The sequence below is a fragment of the Candoia aspera genome, chromosome 3 (genome assembly GCF_035149785.1).
Source record: "Candoia aspera isolate rCanAsp1 chromosome 3, rCanAsp1.hap2, whole genome shotgun sequence".
Classification (NCBI taxonomy): domain Eukaryota; kingdom Metazoa; phylum Chordata; class Lepidosauria; order Squamata; family Boidae; genus Candoia; species Candoia aspera.
The window spans coordinates 111,109,151-111,127,520 of record NC_086155.1 but is presented as its reverse complement, the minus strand read 5'-3'; the positions used below and the strand labels follow the sequence as shown (position 1 = coordinate 111,127,520).

At 41.8% G+C, this 18,370-nt stretch overlaps 1 protein-coding gene across 6 annotated transcripts in view; it reads left to right on the top strand.

The window, feature by feature from the left end:
• The window catches only part of MTA1 (metastasis associated 1), a 148,515-nt gene that overhangs the window by 112,469 nt on the left and 17,676 nt on the right, over window positions 1-18,370 (top strand). For 4 of the 6 annotated variants that reach the window (XM_063298595.1, XM_063298594.1, XM_063298596.1 and 1 more), the window contains 2 exons: window positions 9,960-9,991; window positions 18,059-18,210. In XM_063298595.1, coding sequence (XP_063154665.1) covers window positions 9,960-9,991; window positions 18,059-18,210 — 184 coding nt within the window. Of the gene's footprint in view, window positions 1-9,959; window positions 9,992-18,058; window positions 18,211-18,370 lie in introns of those variants that run through there. The other 2 variants (XM_063298598.1, XM_063298599.1) reach the window with 1 other exon arrangement.

The window sequence follows — 18,370 nt, the reverse complement described above, 5'->3', positions numbered from 1 at the left end:
GCCAGGTGTCCTAACTACCAGGAAACACACTGAGACAATGAACTGGTCTCTAATATTTATTACTAGTACTTAACAAGAATCCTAACAAACTGAAGAAGCGTGGGAAAACCCAGACATATAACCCCCAAGGGTTAAGGCGGTCCCGATCTGTGTCTCTTTGAATGGCTGAACAGTTCCTCAGTGCTACGCATGCGCTTGACAGTCTGGGTGGGAGCCCCCTGCTCGCCATCCTTACTCATGACACCAGGCTGTGTCCTCAAGAAGTTAGAATCACTCAATTGCTTGGAAATGATGGTAGCTGAATCCTTGCCCATGGAATTGCCCTGAAAAGGCATGAGCAAGGGGTTTAGGTTTCCTATAAACTGGTCATTTACTGAAGTAAAAATAATCAACATTCTATCAGGCCTGAGTGAAGAGTTGCTGCTTTGTCACAGTAAAGTGGTCATCAGATTTGCCTCAACGTAACAGTTTGGGTATCCTCAAATGTTAGGCCAGTGCAGCAGGAGAAGCTCATCTCAGTGTCCTTCCTTAGTCCTAGATGAAGTGCTTCCAGGCTAAGCAGTCTTGGAAATACCCACAGGCATTTTAGCCACCAAAACAGGCATTTTTAGCCACCCAGTATGTCAATGCACACTAAACAGAATTTGGTGCTGCAAGAGAAGGCTTATTTCAACCTACTCTCTCAGTACAGGCCAAAGTGATTCCAGAGTGGGTTGTTTCAAACTCATGCCCACCATGTACTGACGCTATCCAGTCTGGAAGACCTCCATTGCAAAGCAGGGACTCCAGACAAGGCAACTTTAATGTGTCCACATTATAAGCAACTCAATGGCACTCACCAAAGTCAGCCAGCCTGGAGAATCTTGATTTGTGCCAAACACCCTCCAGCCAGCACTGCAGGCTTGTCATCGTGCACACCAAAGGTTAATTTGGAAAGATTTTAGCACCTGCTGAGGGCACTCCAGGCTAGTTAACTTTGGCACATGCTGTTGATACCTTCAACAGATACCAAGGCAGGCCATTGTGGAAGGCTTTTATTTCACAGATGCAGAGGAGGGAGGCAAGTTACTGGTGAGACAGTGGGGCACCTCCTTTTCCCCACTACTGGCCAAAGCTCTTGTCTAGGAGGTCTCAGGAGTGGTAGGTCAGCTGCATTGCCCATTTACTTTTTCTGGCACCAGCTCACGAAAACTTGGGATCACTGCATCCTGGGAGAGATGAGCCAATGGTACTAGCTTCTTGGTTTTCTTTGGTATCGGCTTATAATGCTCCTGACTGGTGCATCCAGGGGCAAGGACACTATCAGTGTTACTCCTTGCCTGTAAGAACTGACACTTTGGGTCCCAATAATGACCTGACTCATGCACAATTGAAAATGCAGAATTCAGATTTATTGAGAATGTGTACAGATCAAGAGAAAAGCTGTGATTGAAAATTCCCGCCTAAACTACCTAATTAAAATGAACAGTCACCCATCTGCCCCCTCTTTTACACCTCTTCCCACCTAATTCCAATGGTTAGGCATGCCAAGCACAGATGTCTCTGCTGGTACTACCTTGACGTTTCCCCTTAGCCCAAACAAATTAGTTTCTCACTCCTGGGTTCCCCCCCCCCAAAAAAATCTGGTTCTTGACACACATCAGCTCATCATGGCAGATGAACATGATCAGAAGATTTATCATTCATCTGATCGTGGAATCTGACATTGCCCCTTCCATCACTTGCTGGACAAAAGCACCCCTCACCTCATCTTTCTTCAAGCCTGCTGGCCAAAGTTCTAGGAGTACTGAGGAAGATTTAGGCTGCAGGGTTCCCCCAGCCCATACTGGAGCCATCCAGCCTGGGAGATCCCATGGCTAGTGGAAACACTCACTACAGAAAGCTCTTCTCAGCCTTCTTCTGCAGCATGAATTCTGTGGGAGAAGGCTGAGAAGGGGCTCCAAAGCAGACAAAAATAAAGCAACTTAATCTCATTTCTGTTTCAAAAATAGGGAAATCTCTATTGCTTTGTGAAGCAGCTTCAAGCAAGTGCTTTGTTTGAAGCTTCATCAGAATGAAGTCTTCCTTTAATGTTTTCCACAAACATACTGTATAACTTACAACAGTTCTTTTCCTATTGGTCAGAAGGCTTAGGACAGGAGGATTACATCTTCCAGCCTATGAAAGGGAGTTAACTTTAGATATGAATGATGGATAAGGTCAGAGCACAACCTTAGGCTCATAAAAATGCACAGTTCAGTGAGACTGAAAGAGTGAAAGACTTTGTATTTCTAGGTGCAAAGATTACTGCAGATACTTACTGCAGTCAGGAAATCAGAAGACGTTTAATCCTTGGAGAAGAGGAATGACAAATCTCAATAAAATAGTCAAGAGCAGAGACATCACACTGACAACAAAGGTCCGCATAGTCAAAGCAATGGTATTCCCAGTAGTAACATATGGCTGTGAGAGCTGGACCGTAAGGAAGGCTGAGAGAAGGAAGATAGATGCTTTGGAACTGTGGTGTTGGAAAATTCTGAGAGTGCCTTGGACTGCAAGAAGATCAAACCAGTCCATATTCCAGGAAATAAAGCCAGACTGCTCACTTGAGGGAATGATATTAAAGGTAAAACTGAAATACTTTGGCCACATAATGAGAAGACAGGACACCCTGGAGAAGATGATGATGCTAGGGAAAGTGGAAGGCAAAAGGAAGAGGGGCCGACCAAGGGCAAGATGGATGGATGACATTCTAGAGGTGATGGACTCGTCCTTGGAGCTGGCGGTGTTGGCTACTGACAGGAAGCTCTGGCATGGGCTGGTCCACGAAGTCACAAAGAGTCTGAAGCGACTGAACGAATAACATTTTTTCTTCTGATTTTTTTTTCCCCTTCTTTCTGAGCAGAGCCTTATACTGTCTTTTCTGCTCCTTTAAAATTTGGATGGAATCTGGTGAATTGGCCTTCAGTGAGGTAGCATAGGATTCTAATAATCCTGCTCTGGCAGCGATGTAAGATTTGTCAAACCAACTCTTAGAATGCCATACCCTCATGATTGGGCTGGTATTTGCCTTCATTACAAAAGGTTGGAGCTTAGCTATGAGATTGTGATGTACATCAAGTATTCTGCTATCTTGTGAGACGGTTGGGTCTGAGTGTGCCCCAAAGTTACAGCGGGTTGAAAAGCATGCACTTCCTTCCTCTGAGTGAAACCATTGGGCTTTCCTGTCTTCAAAGGAGCCATTCCATCTGACCCTGTAAAAGCTGCCTCCCATCAGGCATTTTAAATGGGCCTTAACTAGGCTCCTAACTAGACCTTGTCTAAATTTGCAAGTGAAAGTTAGAGGAAGGCAGTAATTTTCAGACCTAAGGACTATACCAAAGTGCTTAAGGCAAGGGGCCAGGTCTCTCGAAATTATAAAATGATCTATGGTGGATAACTTGTGAGCTGACCAAAATGTATATTGTCTAGGAAAATCATTTTGGACAGAACCATTTAACATTTGTAGGTTAAGCCTATTTATGAGATGTAGCAACCTAAAGCCAGCTAGCTTATATTTTGTATCTTTGAAGGATCTGGGCATAAGTGGTGGTTCAATTACTTCTTCAGAAGGACAGGCATTGAAACAGTCATAGAGAGCTTCATCATTACAACCAGCTCTTGCGTTTAAATCCCCAGCTATTAGGATATCTTCACTGGGGAACTTATTCAGGCAAAGAGTGAGGAAAGAATCAACCTGGTTCCAGTTTGGGGTGACCTGTGAATGGAGGTGCTGAGGAGGAAGATAGAATACACAGTGAGGAGAATTGGTCAAAGACTAACAAAGATGATACAGCATTCTCAAACTGAGGTACTTTTTGTACAATTTGACCATGTAAGTTGGAAGCTATAAATAGCTGCCCCCACCCTTGGGCCTGCCACCTCTGAGGCCAGGCTGTGCAGGGGCAAGCAGAGAAAAGTATTTGGGGATTGAAAAGTCCCCCAACATCCATGTCTTCTGCAAAAAAAAAATTATATTAAATTGGGACAGAAATCCAAGAAAATCAGGGTCTGCTTGCTTTGGGGCCCATCCAGTTATGTTCCAAGAGAGGATGGAGAGATTGTTAGCAGGATGTAGTTGTCAATTTGCTGGTTCTCTCAGGGTGCTATCTCTGGATAACTGTTCAGCACTTGGGTTGAAAAAAATGGTGATTGGGGGAGAAGATAGCAGACCTGTTTCCAATTAGGATGATGGTGTCCTGAGTCTGGGGTAGTTCCATAGGAGCAGTTTCATGGGCAGAACACATAAGGCCAGACTGGGGGTCAGAGTCAGAGGATTGACCATGTTCAGGATCAACAGTTCACTTGCAAGGACAAACAGCAAGTTGTAGATGGAACAGCCATTGGATGGATAGAATAAGGATCCATACAGGGGGGAGCCAGTAGGGATGTGGCTGTAGTTCAACTAGTATGTTCTTTAGAGTTCAGTTGTAAGGGATTATCACCTGTGGGCTGATCATCTGGGAGGTTATAGAAAGATTGTGTTGCATTGATCAACTTAGTGTTCCTTCATTTATCTGAATGAGTTTGGGGCTGGACGGGGTGTTAAGCACTCAGAGAATGAATTTTCTGGGGGGAGGGAGTGTTAAGCACTCAGAGAATGAATTTGTCAGCATTTCAACAGGAGGACAGCTGGAGGGCAATAAAGTGTTAAGGGACTCCATTGCAGCAGTCACTGACTGAAGCATTGATTTAACTGCCTCAAGTTTGCCTATAATTGTTCCTTCTGTAGAAAGGGTGCCAAACAACTGAGCTTGTTCTTTCTCATCCTCCATAGGGTGGACTGATGTCTGTATCTTCCCTTTAATTAAATTTAGGGTGTTATGTCTCCTGTGCTTATCTGGTCCTGACCTTGGAGTTGGTGGATCGTTCTGCTATGTAGGGAGTTGCTGGCTGAGATTATGAACTCTGGGGCTTATGCCATCCTCCCTCACATTCTTGGCTGTCCTCCCAGAATTTAGCAGAGGCCGTACACTGCTACTGTATTGTGAAAGACATTTATAGGCATGAATCCCCTCACAAAATTTTTAAGTTTAAAAATCATTGAAGGGAGTGCAAAATGCCTGAAACTCAATATTATTCTTTTGAGTCCATGCCATCTGGGAAGCCAGGAGATTTCTGTAAGCTCACTGGAATATACTCTACAATGAAGAAGTTGTGAGAGGGAGTGTAGTACTGCTTGTCTATTGTGCCACCTGCCCGCATTAAGAGGATTAATTTCAATCTGGAACAATCCTGCATCACTGCAGAATTAGTTCCTCCCTGGTAATTTCCATACATGAGGGGTCTGCAGCATATAGATTTTGAGTAAGTTCTGGAGCAACTGAGTTGGTGGCTAACTCCATTACAGGTTTAGCTATATGCTTTTCCATTATAGCCTTAAGTTAATCTATTTTCTGATTGGCATCTAGCAGCTGATCGAAAATTGCAATAATGGTTTTAGCAGTTAAAAGGCAATTTTAGCAACCAAGTCCACATCCACATTTAAATTACTTGTGGTTTTAAAAGTGTCCTCCCCTCTATCTCCTGTAAAGCTTCATAATTGGAGGAAGGGAAATCATCCACTTCCCAATCAAATAGGACATAGGATTTATTAGCGGAGATTGTGAGGGGAGAAGGGGAAGGAGAAGAGGACTTACATGCTGTGTCCTTATGCTGGAACAAATCCTTCAGTTTTAGCTGTCTGAAAGCTGCCACAGCCTTAGAGTGTATGGATGCTTGGAATTTTCTCATTATGACATTTCAGGCTTATTATTCCCTTTGGTCTTTCCCTTTGAATTCCTTTTCATTCCTGTCTTGTAGCCATTGCTGCCTCACATCATCAGCAGGTGTCCAAAGCTGTTGGATTCCAGACTCTAAATTACCAACTAATCTTAATTCTAAACTTATAAAATTTCTAATCCTAATACAGGATACTAAAATTACTTACTGATATTAAATAAAATCACTAAGTAAACTATTTTAAAACTAAATAAAAGAATAACTAAAATAGAAGAATTAAGAGCTCACTAAAAATGCTGTCACTCTGGCCATGTTGCTCCATCCCCATACCAAAATTAAGAGTTTAAAAATCTATTTCTAAGTTTAAAAGGAAGCATGGCAAAGGTAGCAGCCTGACTACTAACACTGGGAGTCATATCTGCAAGGAGGTAGTTCAATCATTCTGTGTCTGAAAGGACAGTTGATGATCTAATATGTCCCCTGCTTGGCCAACATCCACAAGGACAGAGGCACTGTTCCACTGGACATTTATTAAATCTCTCTTTGAGATATGCAGTGGGAAGTGGAAAGATGGAAAGCCTTCCATAAGCTTGGGATGGGAGCTTAAAACATGTAATTAAGTATAGTTTCAGTTGATCTCCATATAACGTGGTACTTATTTGTCCATTGTGTAGTTTCACTGTAGTGTCCAGAAAGTTAATCTGTTGTGCGGCTCAGTCTAGGTTCAAACTGATGGAGGATGAAAGTTATTAATCCCCTAATGGAACTGGAACTGTAAAAGCCATTCAGAGATGGAACTAATTATCCAATTTGGTGGTGGGCTCTCCTTCGCTGGATGTTTTCAGAGGCTTAGAAAGCTGATGCGTTTATTTGGATTACTGTACTGGGCAGTTTGACTTAGGCCTGGGGTTGATGTTTATTATTTGTCTAAGGCCCCTGTTTGTTTTGTTGATTTTGTTGTTTATTAGATCATTTTAGACTGGGCTATCCATCTGATTTAATATTTTTAACTGTTTTTATGATTTTTCTAGTTTTGTACTCTGCCCAGAGTTCATTGGAGTTGGGCAGCTAATAAATTTTAAACAAATAATAATAAATAATAATCAGTGGCCTAAATGGCTCTTTTCTCCCCTCACTGCAGGGAGGTGGGGCCTATTAGATCAGCCAGCCCCAGGCACATAATGGACCCACTGTAGTTTCAGAGAGAGCTTGCAGTTATTCCTGAGACTCTGGCATGTAATTCAGTGGATACCCTTGTCGTAGCTTAGAATAAGCTGCTGATGGGCTGGACTGAATTGTGTCTGTGTGGACTCTGTATGTGGACCTTGTAGAGCACCATGGTTTACCAAGGAGCTCTGAGAGATGAAGTGACATAAGAGAACCTAGTGCACTGCTGGAGGACAGTGAAGTTGACCGAGGACAGGTAAGAGCCTATATTAGGACTTAACTTGTGGCGATAAGGACAGTGAAGCACTCTTACTTCTCCACCCTTATTGCAACTGCAGGTAACCACACAGTGGCCCTGTTTTGGGTGATCAGGTCCTTCCTGGATTAGGAAGAGCTGGGAGAGCTCTTGAAGGGCCACTGTGAGGAATATTCTTGGCATCTGTCAAAGTTGCTCAACTTCACTCAGAGTTGGACTCTGGCTGGGCAGACCCTTTGGAAGTGACTGAGATACGTCTGAGCCCTGTTATCCACGAGGACCTTGAGCCAACTGATCCTGAGGAAGTAGACAGGGTCCTTGTGGCTGTGATCTTAACCACCTGTATTCTGGACCCATGGATCTCCTGGTTGGATAAGGCCTCCTGGGAGATGGCATGTGGTTGGGTCCAAGCGGTGGTTAATGCCTCTTTGCAGGAGACGGTGGTGCACTCCCTTCTCAAGAGGCCATCATTGGACCCAGTCGTGTTAGACAACTTTTGTCCTGTCTCCAACCTTCCCTTTTTGGGGAAGGTTGTTGAGAGGGTGGTTGGGGCTCAGTTTCAGAGGATCCTGGTTGAAGGGGATTATCTGGACCCTTTTCAGTCTGGGTTCAGGCCAGGATACAGTAGCAAGACAGCATTGGTCACACTTGCAGCTGGAGGGCTTGGGATGGGGCTGGTGCAACCATTCTGGCTCCCCTGGATCTTTCAGCAGCTTTCAATACCATCTACCATGGTATCCTTCTGGACCAGCTTTGGGGTTGGGAGTGGGGGGGCACTGTTTTGCAGTGGTTCTCCTCCTTTCTCTCTGGCCGATTCTAGGTGCGGGGGTGGAGAGGTCGAACCCTAGGCCCCTGCAATGTTGTGTGCCTCAGGGCTTTGGGTCTCTCTTCTCTCTTTTTTAACATCTTCATGAAACTGCTGGGAAGGTCATTTGATGGCAGAGGGTGTGGTATCATCAGTGCACTGATAATATCAGCTATACATCTCCACACCTGACTGGGCAAGTGATGCTGTTCTGGTGCTGACCAAGTGCCTGGAGGCTGTGAATGTCTGGATGGGGAAGAACCTGGCAAGACAGAGTGGCTTTGGGTTTTTGGCCCGCCAGAATCTGCTGATACATCATCTTTGACTCTGTGGTTGGGGTTGCACTTCCCCAGGCTGAGTTGGCACACAATTTGGGGGTACTCCTGGACTCACGGCCGTGGCTAGGGGGGCTTTGCACAGATTTGTCTTGTGCACCAATTATGCTCTTTCCTGGACCTTGATGAGCAGAAAGCCATCACCATGTCTCAGAGAGATTTTGCATAAATTCAACTTGTGTACCAGTTGCACCCATTCGTAGACTAGGAGGCCCTTCAGACAGTCACTCATGCCTTGGTCACCTCTCATCTAGATTACTGTAATGTGCTGTACATGGGGCTGCCATGAACACCACTTGGAAGCTGCATTTGGTCCTGAATGTGTCAGTGGTAGTAGTTGTGGGAGTATCTCAGTGTTCCTATGTAGCACTGATGCTTTATGAGACACAGTGGTTACCTACCAGTAAGCTTCCAGGTGCAATTCAAATTTTTGATTGTTATCTATAAAGCACTTCATGGCACGGGGGATCACCTGCCTCCAATTAATTGTTTCCATCCAGTAAGATCTGACAGGATGGGCATGTTCCAAGATCCCATCATGTGAGTAGTATCTTCTGGCACAACCCAGGAGACATGCCTTCTCTGTTGCTGCACCTGCCCCAATCCTGCACCTGCCCCAATCCTGAACAAAATTCCCCCCAAGATGGCCCCAATCCTGTCTGCCTTTCTAAAGGCTCTGAAGACTTGGTTTTCCCCCCAGACTCTGGCTCAGGAGGTTTAGTCCCCACCTAAAAGACAGAGAAGCACTTTTAAGGAGGTGGGAAGGAATTAGAGGATTAGCTTTGATCGGGGGTCCCCAAACCTAAGTACCTATATGCCCCAAATATCTTTCTTGGCTTCCAACAGGGAGGCTTCTTCCCCCTTAACATTTTTATTCCTTTAAAGATATTCTTAAACCAAATAATTAAATGAAAATATTGCTGTGCTATAAGCAAAGGTGTGGCAGACATTTTTAAAAATTGAAAAATTATGCATACCTGCAAATAATGCTAATCTCCCAAGGCAAAAACAGACTAGATGTGGCCAAGTATAATCCTTATTTATCAGTTTGGTTTCAGACAAATGAGTGTTTTGTAGCTAGATATAGTCATCTTGGCAGCTATTTTGTGAGAATAAATGCTGCTAATTTTCATATATGGCTTCCCCCTCCTCCTCTCCTTGGGGATGAATAATTTGGATCATACAATTTATATTATTGTATAATATGGAAATCTTTATATTACAATCCTCCCAACCCAACCCCTGCCTGCCTTATGTCTATTTGAGACCATGCCTCTTTCTAGAAATAGAAACTCCTTAAAGAAGAATACCCATTCTCAGCTGAGCTGAACAGAGCCTCAGCTTTTTGGGTAAGTGCAGTCAGCATGCCTTCAAGAAGTGCTTGGCTGCAACAAATGTTGACTTTTTCCTGTTGCTGCTTTCACTACCACTGAACATAAGTTGAAAAATTTAAATATTTGGCATAAGGAATTAGTCTTTTTAGATCATTAGAAGCTTTGGAGGAAGGAAATATGGAAGTGATTTCTGTATGGAAAGTGAGCCATTTACAAATATAGCCATGCTATTTTGATCTTGCATTTTATCTATTTATTTATTTGTTTTTATCTTGGTAAACCAATGGTGTCTTACAAGCTCTATTCTCTTTCCTGTTTGTTAGGTCTGCCTAACCATGGACAAAACAGACAAATGGTAAGAGAATTTCATTAAAAAAAAAAACTAAACACCACCATCCCAAGATTTCAGCAGTAGATAAGTTGCAAGGCATCACTATTTTACCTATCATTTTCTCAGTGATTACTGCAATTTGTATTTTGCTCTGAATTTTAAATAAGGAATTGAACAAAAGACCAAAGTCACGTTGATTAATTACTTCTTTTTAAAGTAGATTCTAACTCTTTATTCAAGCATATTTTAAAAAATACTAGTCAATGATAGTAAAATCATGAAATATATATTAGTCAAAAATATATTCAGGTAAATAGGGAATTTGTTAGAAGATGTCTTATGTCTGTACATACAGTATTTTAAAGGAAGATAATAAATTAGGAAATCTTTGGGAGGTTTTTTGTTTTAATCTGAAAAATGTTCTTAAAGGACAGGAGGAAGCTATTAGCTTAATCGGTATGAACCTAAATGTTGGAGAAAATATGCTTCCTGCACTGAATAATTCCCATGATTATCATAGGATTCTTTAGTGCCACTATCCACTGCAAGGAGGCTAGACCCATTAGATTGATCCATCCCCAATGGGGTTCTGAGGGAGCTGAAGACTGTCCCTGCTGGTCCACTGCTCAGTCCATCTGAAGCCTTGGTCGCCATTTGGAAAAGGAGGACAGCTGAGGCCTTGGATCATGCCAATGTGACCTCTCCCCTCTTGTGGATCCCTTCACTCCCTGTGTTTCATGGAAGAGTTAAGGGAGATGAAACGAGAGAAAAGACATCTAGAGCTTTGTTGGTGTTCAACAAAGGATAAACTCAGCTGAACATGGGTGAGAGCCGCTATTAAGGCCTATCTTGTGGCAAGAAGGGTGGCAAAGTGTCAGTACTTCTCTGCCCTTATTGCATCTGTGGATAGCCGTCCTGCGGCCCTGTTTTGGGTGACATGTGCCCTGTTGGGTAGAGGGGGCTTGGAGAACCTCTTTTAGGGTCATGCGGAAGAATTGTTCAACGTCTGTCAGACAAAGTTGCTCAGATTTGTCAGACAAAGTTGCTCAAATTTGCTCTCTTGGATGCTGACCTTGTTGCAGGTCCAGAGGAGATGCCTAGGGAGGGGTCTTGACTGGTTATCTGGGAATGGTTTGAAGCTGTTGGACCTGAGGAAGTGGACAGGGTCCTTAGGACTGTGATCTCAGCTACCTGTTCTTTAGATCCAAGCTCCTCCTGGGGGATTTCATGTGAGTGAATTCTAGTGGAGGTGAACTCTTCGTTGAGTAAGGGGGTTGTTCCTTTACCTCTTAAAGAGGCCTTGGTTTGCCCCCTCCTCAAGAAGGTATTGCTGGACCCCACTGTACTAGACTATTTCCATCCAGTATCTAACCTCCTCTTTTGGGGAAGGTGGTTGAGAAGGTGGTTGTTGCAGAAGCTTCAGAGGACCTTGGATGAAGCAGATCATCTGGATCCATTTCAGTCAGGATTCAGACCCAGGTATGGGACAGAAACGGCATTGGTCACACTTTTGGATGATCTCTGGCAATGGCAGGATAGGGGTCATGCATCCATCCTTGCCCTAACTGACCTTTCTGTGGCTTTCAGTGCCATTAACCATGGTATCCTTCTGGATCACCTCAGAGGATTGGGGGTGGAGGGCACTGTGTTGTGCTGGTTCACCTCCTTTCTCTGGGGTCAATTCCAGTTGGTGGTGATTGGGGAGGAGATATTCTGCCCTCAGCTCCTACTGTGTGGGGTGCTGTAGGGTTTGGTGCTCTCTCCGCTCCTATTCAACATCTACACGAGATGGCCGGGTGAGCTCATCTACTGCCATGGGCTGAGGTATCATTAGTATGCTGTTACCCAATTATATATCTCTGCCTCTGGAGAATTAAGCAATGCTGTGAATTTCTTATCCCAGTGCCTGGAGGCTGTGAGGGTCTGGATGGGAAACAGCAGGCTTCAGCTGCACCCTGACAAGACTGAGTGGCTTTGGGTTTTGGGGCCTGCCAGTTCTAGGACTATGCCATCTTTGGTGCTGGATGAAGGGGCACTGCCCCAGACAGACCCAGTGTACAATCTGGGGGTCCTCCTGGACTCCCGACTCCTGCTTGAGGAGCAGGTGGCAGTCATGCCTAGGAGGGCCTTTGCACAGCTTCATGTTGTGCACCAGTTGCGCCCATTCCTAAATCAGGGGGCTCTGCTCACAGTCACTCACACCCTAGTCACTTCCCAGTGGGACTACAGTAATGCCTTCTACGTGGAGCTGCCCTTGAAAAGTATCCAGAAGCTTCAACTGGTGCAAAATAGTTACGTGTGCTTCTAGAACAGCACACCTTACACCTCTGCTGCACTGGTTGCCAGTTTGTTTCCAGGTCCAATTCAAAGTGCTGGTTTTGACCTTTAAAGCCCTTCATGGCATGTGGCCAGGCTATCTGAAGGACTGCCTCTCTCCGATTATATCTGCCCATCCCATCAGATCTGGCAAAAGAGACATGCTACAGGTCTTGTCTATTAGGGAGCTACACTTGGCAAGGTCCCAGGAGGCAGGCCTTCTATGCCATTGTGCCTACTTTATGGAACATCCTCCCCCCCAAAAAAGTGAGGCTGGCTCCATCCCTGTTGATCTTCTGGAAGTCCCTCAAGACCTGGCTATGTCAGCAGGCCTGGGGGCCCCAGGGAACCAGCGAGGTATTGAGGTGGCTCCATTATTGTTAAAATCTGTTGCTTGCTTTAGCCTTGGGATTTTTTGATTTTTTAATAATAATTGCTTTTTATGTGTTTATTGTTTTTTTAATCTTGTTTTTTTAATCACTGCCTAGAGTCACCTTTTCGTGAGATGGGTGGCCATATAAATTTGATAGAGACAGACAGACAGACAGACAGATATTGCATGGGGCTTCTGTGCCAGCTATATAATATTGGTTGTCATAGGTCACCTCTATTTCCAAACTTCTCCTTTCCAGAGTCCTCTCTGATAGTGTTCCCCTCCACCTCTAATGTCATTGTGACACCAGCTCACCTGCAGTCCTTCCAATAGGAGTTTTCCTATGAAAATCTAAATATTCTGTGTTAAAATTTTAATCATCTATTTTGGTTTGGTTTTTTTGTACATGCTTCTGATGTGGCATTGGGAGCACTGTTAAAGAAGCTTTTTGCTTAGAAGTTAAAGTCACTCTTAATTTTGGTACAAAGCAAATCTGTGTGATATTTCTTTGAACCAAATGGTCTCAATGGTAAAATTGCTATATCATAGTACCTTGAACAATGTCCACTAAGAATTTTGAATACCAGTTACAGGATAAGAATTAGCAGATATATCTTCTAAATATTAACAAATTCACAGCCTATATAGAGCAGTTATATGTGAATTTTGGCACTATTTAGAAATGTTATGAAGTGGCTGCTGGAATTGTTTGTCTTTGTTGGACACTGGCTATCTGTTGACGTCTGCTATATAAATTGGCTTGCATTATTACTAGGAAATTGTGCAGTTGACTTGTATTCTTCTCTAGTGAAAGGAAATTAAATGCAATTATCTTACGCTACTTGTTAGGAAAAATGTGTGTGAGGAATGAGAAATCAAGGTTTTAGAATGAATTATTCATGAACACTGTTGTATTCATAAGAAGTCACCAATGGAGTCCTTTTTCAGAGTAAAATTCTTAGCATGCATAGTTAATTTAAATTGACCTTGTGAATGATACCTTTAATAGTTTACAGTAATAAAACACATTTCACTCAATAACCACAAAACCTTACAAACTTGAATACTAAGATATGCCCCCAATAAGATAAAAAATGGCTTTAAAGACATTTATCTAGGTTTAGGAATAAGAGCCATGGGCTCATAATATTTATCTCAAAGGTGAGCACTCTGAGCCCTGAAATTCTTCTCTTACCTGGACTGTAATCTGAAAAGAAAAGACTTTTCCAGCCCAGGACTCTTACTTTATTCCCTTCCATTCTACCTACTGGGCTGGCACACAGCAGCAGATTACAAGGAGAGTGGTCAAAAAAGGAGTCCCTTTCTCCTTAGCAAATGGCTAGGGATAGGGGAGAAACTTGCTTTGCTTTCCATTTTAATTTGAATGTACCTAATTCATACCTGTCCAATCAATATAGTATTCACAGTTTTGCAAGCAAAAACATATAAGAAAAATCTACACTTTAGTAAAATAAAAAAGACAGGAGTAATTGTAGAGTAAGGCAAAATTATGTACAAAAATATGGGTGTTTTTTCATATAAACTTTTTAAAAATCACAAATTGATAAGATGTATTTGATGTTATTTAGAAGATGTACCAGCAACTGAGAAATGAGTTGAGAAATGACCCTCTTTGCCCCATAGTTAATCAGGGGCTAAGTAGGGGAGTAGAGTCATAATAAACTATCTGGGCATTCCTAGATGCTGGGGACACTCTCCTGGATTCATAATATCACAAAGTTGGAAGGGGCCATGCTTTGTGCACGAATTTAAATTCCCAACAGGTGGCTGTTTAGCCTCCACACGAACACATTTAATGAAGAAGAGCCCATCACTTCTCTGAGTAACTGGTTTTACCGTCAAACTATTCTTACTACTGGGAAGCTTTTTCTAACATTGAATTAGGTTCAGTCTTCCTGAAATTAAAATCCATTACTGTATTCTGTGTTCTGCACTCTGAGATGAGAGAGCAAGGATTTAACCTTTAACCTTCTGTGTGATATCCTATCAACCGTTTAAAGAGTATGATAGTATCCGCCCATAGAACTGAATCCTTAGATTCAGATATATGAAATCTGCAGTCATTGAGAGTCAGGTGGCATACAAGTTTAATATATTAGTAGTAGTAATATTAGTATTCCTGATGCTCTGTGGGATTTTTCAGACACAACAGTAGGCAATTATATTAAGGCCCTGATCTTGCTGTGGAAAAATGAGATGAGCCATTAGCATTACAGTTCCTAAATGCCTTCTCCAGTTACAAATAGTCCAGAACAACCTTTAGCTTACTGAAGAATTCCAGGCAATTAAGCAAGCTGATACACAGCTAGAGTGAGGTAGTGTAAAAGTGCATAAGTGAACATTGGAGTTTGCCAATAGAGTTTCCTTAGACATTTATCTGCTTCCTCCCTCCCATCCTCCCTCCCTTTCTTTCATTTAATTCAATTTAGGCACCGCCTGACTTCAAACTGACTGGGTGGCTGAGTATAGAAATTGTATCCTAGACCATAGTAATATCAATTGAATGTTTTTTTCTCCATTTGACTGTGACAATTAACAGTGTACCTGAGCAACATCAAAGCTTAATAAGTGAACATTGTATTGTGATAGTAATAGTAATAGTATCTTATATTTTTTTTAAGACCTAGGAAAATAATGATAAAATAAACAGGCCTGAAGAATTCTTACAGATCCAAATATTACATTACCTTTGCTTGTCACTGGAAATTAACTTTAAGGACACCTGAAAGAGCAAAACTTATATCAAATAAAACATCTGTAGATCATGCAATATAATTAATGAATTATAATTATATTAATGAATGTAAATAGGATGCATATTCAGTAAGTAGACAAAATAGCAACTGACTACATATGCTTTCAGAGATTTCATAAATCTGGTCCTGCCAAAAAAAAAAAAGAAGCAACCAGAACAACTTCAGATAATCATGATCTGATTTGTCAATGGCAGTAGAAATTTTACTGTTTTTTTTTTAATTTCTGGATGTGTATTCTGGATACTGACTAGGAATATGTATGAGATGCTTGAGACAGAAAAACTTGTTTTGAGCTCAGAATAAAATTGCTGTGTTTTGTCAGAGAGAAACTTGAAGAAAAGCATGAATGTTCCATGTTTTGTCCAAACGATGCAAAATGTGTCAAGTGTTCAGGACATTAAAAAAAATTGTAATTTAGGACTAGCTGCTGGCCTCTTTTTTATCTCAGAACTTCAAGCATAGGTGGGATGGTAATCCATGCTGAATGCAACTGATACCAAAATTGAAGAAAATGCAACCAAAACATTTTTTGAAAATATTAAAATACACTGTCATGGGAATTACAGCTGTGCTCTCACCAGTTGAAAAATCTGTTTAGATTAAAATCTGTTACCAAAATTCGCTCCTCTCACCCCTTCTTAACAAAAGAAAAGACAGAAGTGTTTTCAATTTCGTTAAATAATCCTGGGTCACTCAAGCAACAGGATACAATTCAGTAGAGCAGCTAAACTCTTCACCATTCGTTTCAATTAATAAATATGTTTTTCAAAGTTTGGTCATTTTTTGAAAAAAAAAAAACATTTTCTTAGCCATTTTTCTGGAGGTATGGCTGGTTTTGTTTGTTTTGTTTGTTTCAGTCTCCCTGTAGCATACAAATTAAGCAAAAGCAAATGTATTGGTCTTTCCTGATGTTTGTCCTTATTTGTAGGGGTAATTATTGACTCTAATAAGCCACAGAAGCTGTTAACAATGCAAGGCACAAGAGCATACAGAGTACAACAGATCAGTCAAACCAATATTGTACTAGTCTTCTTTACATGTACACAACTTCAATAGCATTAGCAACATTTTTATGTGAAACCTATTTGTGCACACATGCACACAGGCACACACACAAACACTTAAGCCATGGGCTACTTTCACATCATCACAGTCTAAATAATTAACATTGTGATATGACTGGCTAGGTATGAAAAGGTCCTTTAAAAAGAGTTCAGCCATAAGCGGCAAAACAAATGCCAACTGCGGTACTTGGAATAAGAACACTCACAATGACACCTGTTGAAACAGCCAGGTTTTGTTACACATTTGGAACTGGAACAAAACAATGTGTTGTCAGGAGAGGAAATAAATTAAGACCAGCAGACTCCAGAAGAGAGTAGATCAGCTGGCAAAGGGTTTATTTACACTGACTGGTTGCCCTTCTGTCAGAATGGGACAGCAACATTTTTTTGATGGCAGAAACTAATATCAGCCTTCACTCATCTCCCTTCCATCTTAAACTCAACATTCCTGCACATTTTCTTGCTGCAGTTTGAACATAGTCTTTTCCTCTTATGATGCCTTGAGTGCTCTTGTATTATTTTGGCTGCAGGCTAACTCCAGCAGTTCACTGACTTCGAAAGGAAGGAATGCTGCTTCATTTGAGCCAGTTTACCATTAGTTCTAATATCATTTACTGTGATTCCTGTGAGAGCCAGTTTGGTGTAGTGGTTAAGGCACTGGTCTAGAAACTCAGAGACTGTGAATTCTAATCCCACTTTAGGCACAAAGCCAGCTGGGTGACCTTGGGCCAGTCACTCTCTCTCAGCCCTAGGAAGAAGGCAATGGCAAATCATTTCAGAAAAACCTTGCCAAGAAAACTGCAGGGACTTGTCCAGGCAGTCTCCAAGAATCAGACACGATTGAATGGATTTTTTAAAAAAATGACTGCTGTAATAGCATAGTCGGTGTAGCTCTTGCTTTGAAAGTCAAAAGTTTGCTGGTTTAGAAACCCAGCATAATATTTTTAATTATTATTTTCTTTCCAAGCTTCTTACTTTTCCCTGTGCTTTTTAAAAATAAGCATGGATCTACTATTTCACAATTTTTCCTCTCACCTGAGATGATCAGTCGAATTTCTTTTGCACACCTTCAGTCATCTTCACTACTTTGCTATATACACCTTCCCTAATAATTTTCTGACTGCTTAAGCTCTTCAGTCTAAGAATATTTTTACTACTACTGCCACCTTCATCCTCACCCACCCACCCCAAAAAAAAAAAATTAAAAGTGGACACAAAAAGATTTTTTATCAAGAACAGCAGTCCTTCCATGCCATTTGCCATCCTGATGTGGTTTTTTGGTTTCTGTTTGTATACCCTTTTAAGAGGTTGCTGGTCTTTTTAATTCTAACAACATAAAGCCCTTCAAAAAGTAACTGACCACATCTCTTGACAGTATAAGAGACATGACTGTCCCGAAGGTCCATGAATGTCGTCCTGTTTCTCAAGTAATCAGAAATGCATAATACATTCATTGCAATACAGAGAAAATATTAGTCTTGGTCTTGAATTTCTTCTCTTTTTTTTTTTTCCTTTCATGGAAATTCATTATATCTTTTCGATATTTTATATGTTGTATTAGGGACCAAGTCGAAACTTACTACTCAATGGGAAATCATACCCAACAAAAATCCGGTTAATCCGTGGTGGAACCATATTGCCAGTGAAAAGGAAGAAGATGAATTGGATTGATGCTCCTGATGATGTTTTCTTTGTATCCACTGAGGAAATCAGGTAGTATCTGCCTTAAAGAAAGGATTAGAACTAATAATGGACTGATTGGAATGCTGGCATTTTTGAGAGTATTTACTCCCTGCAAAAGGTTTTTTCCACCTAATTTGCAGAAAGTAAAAGAATTCTAAAATTTGGGGGGCAGGGATGTCAGTTTAAGCTT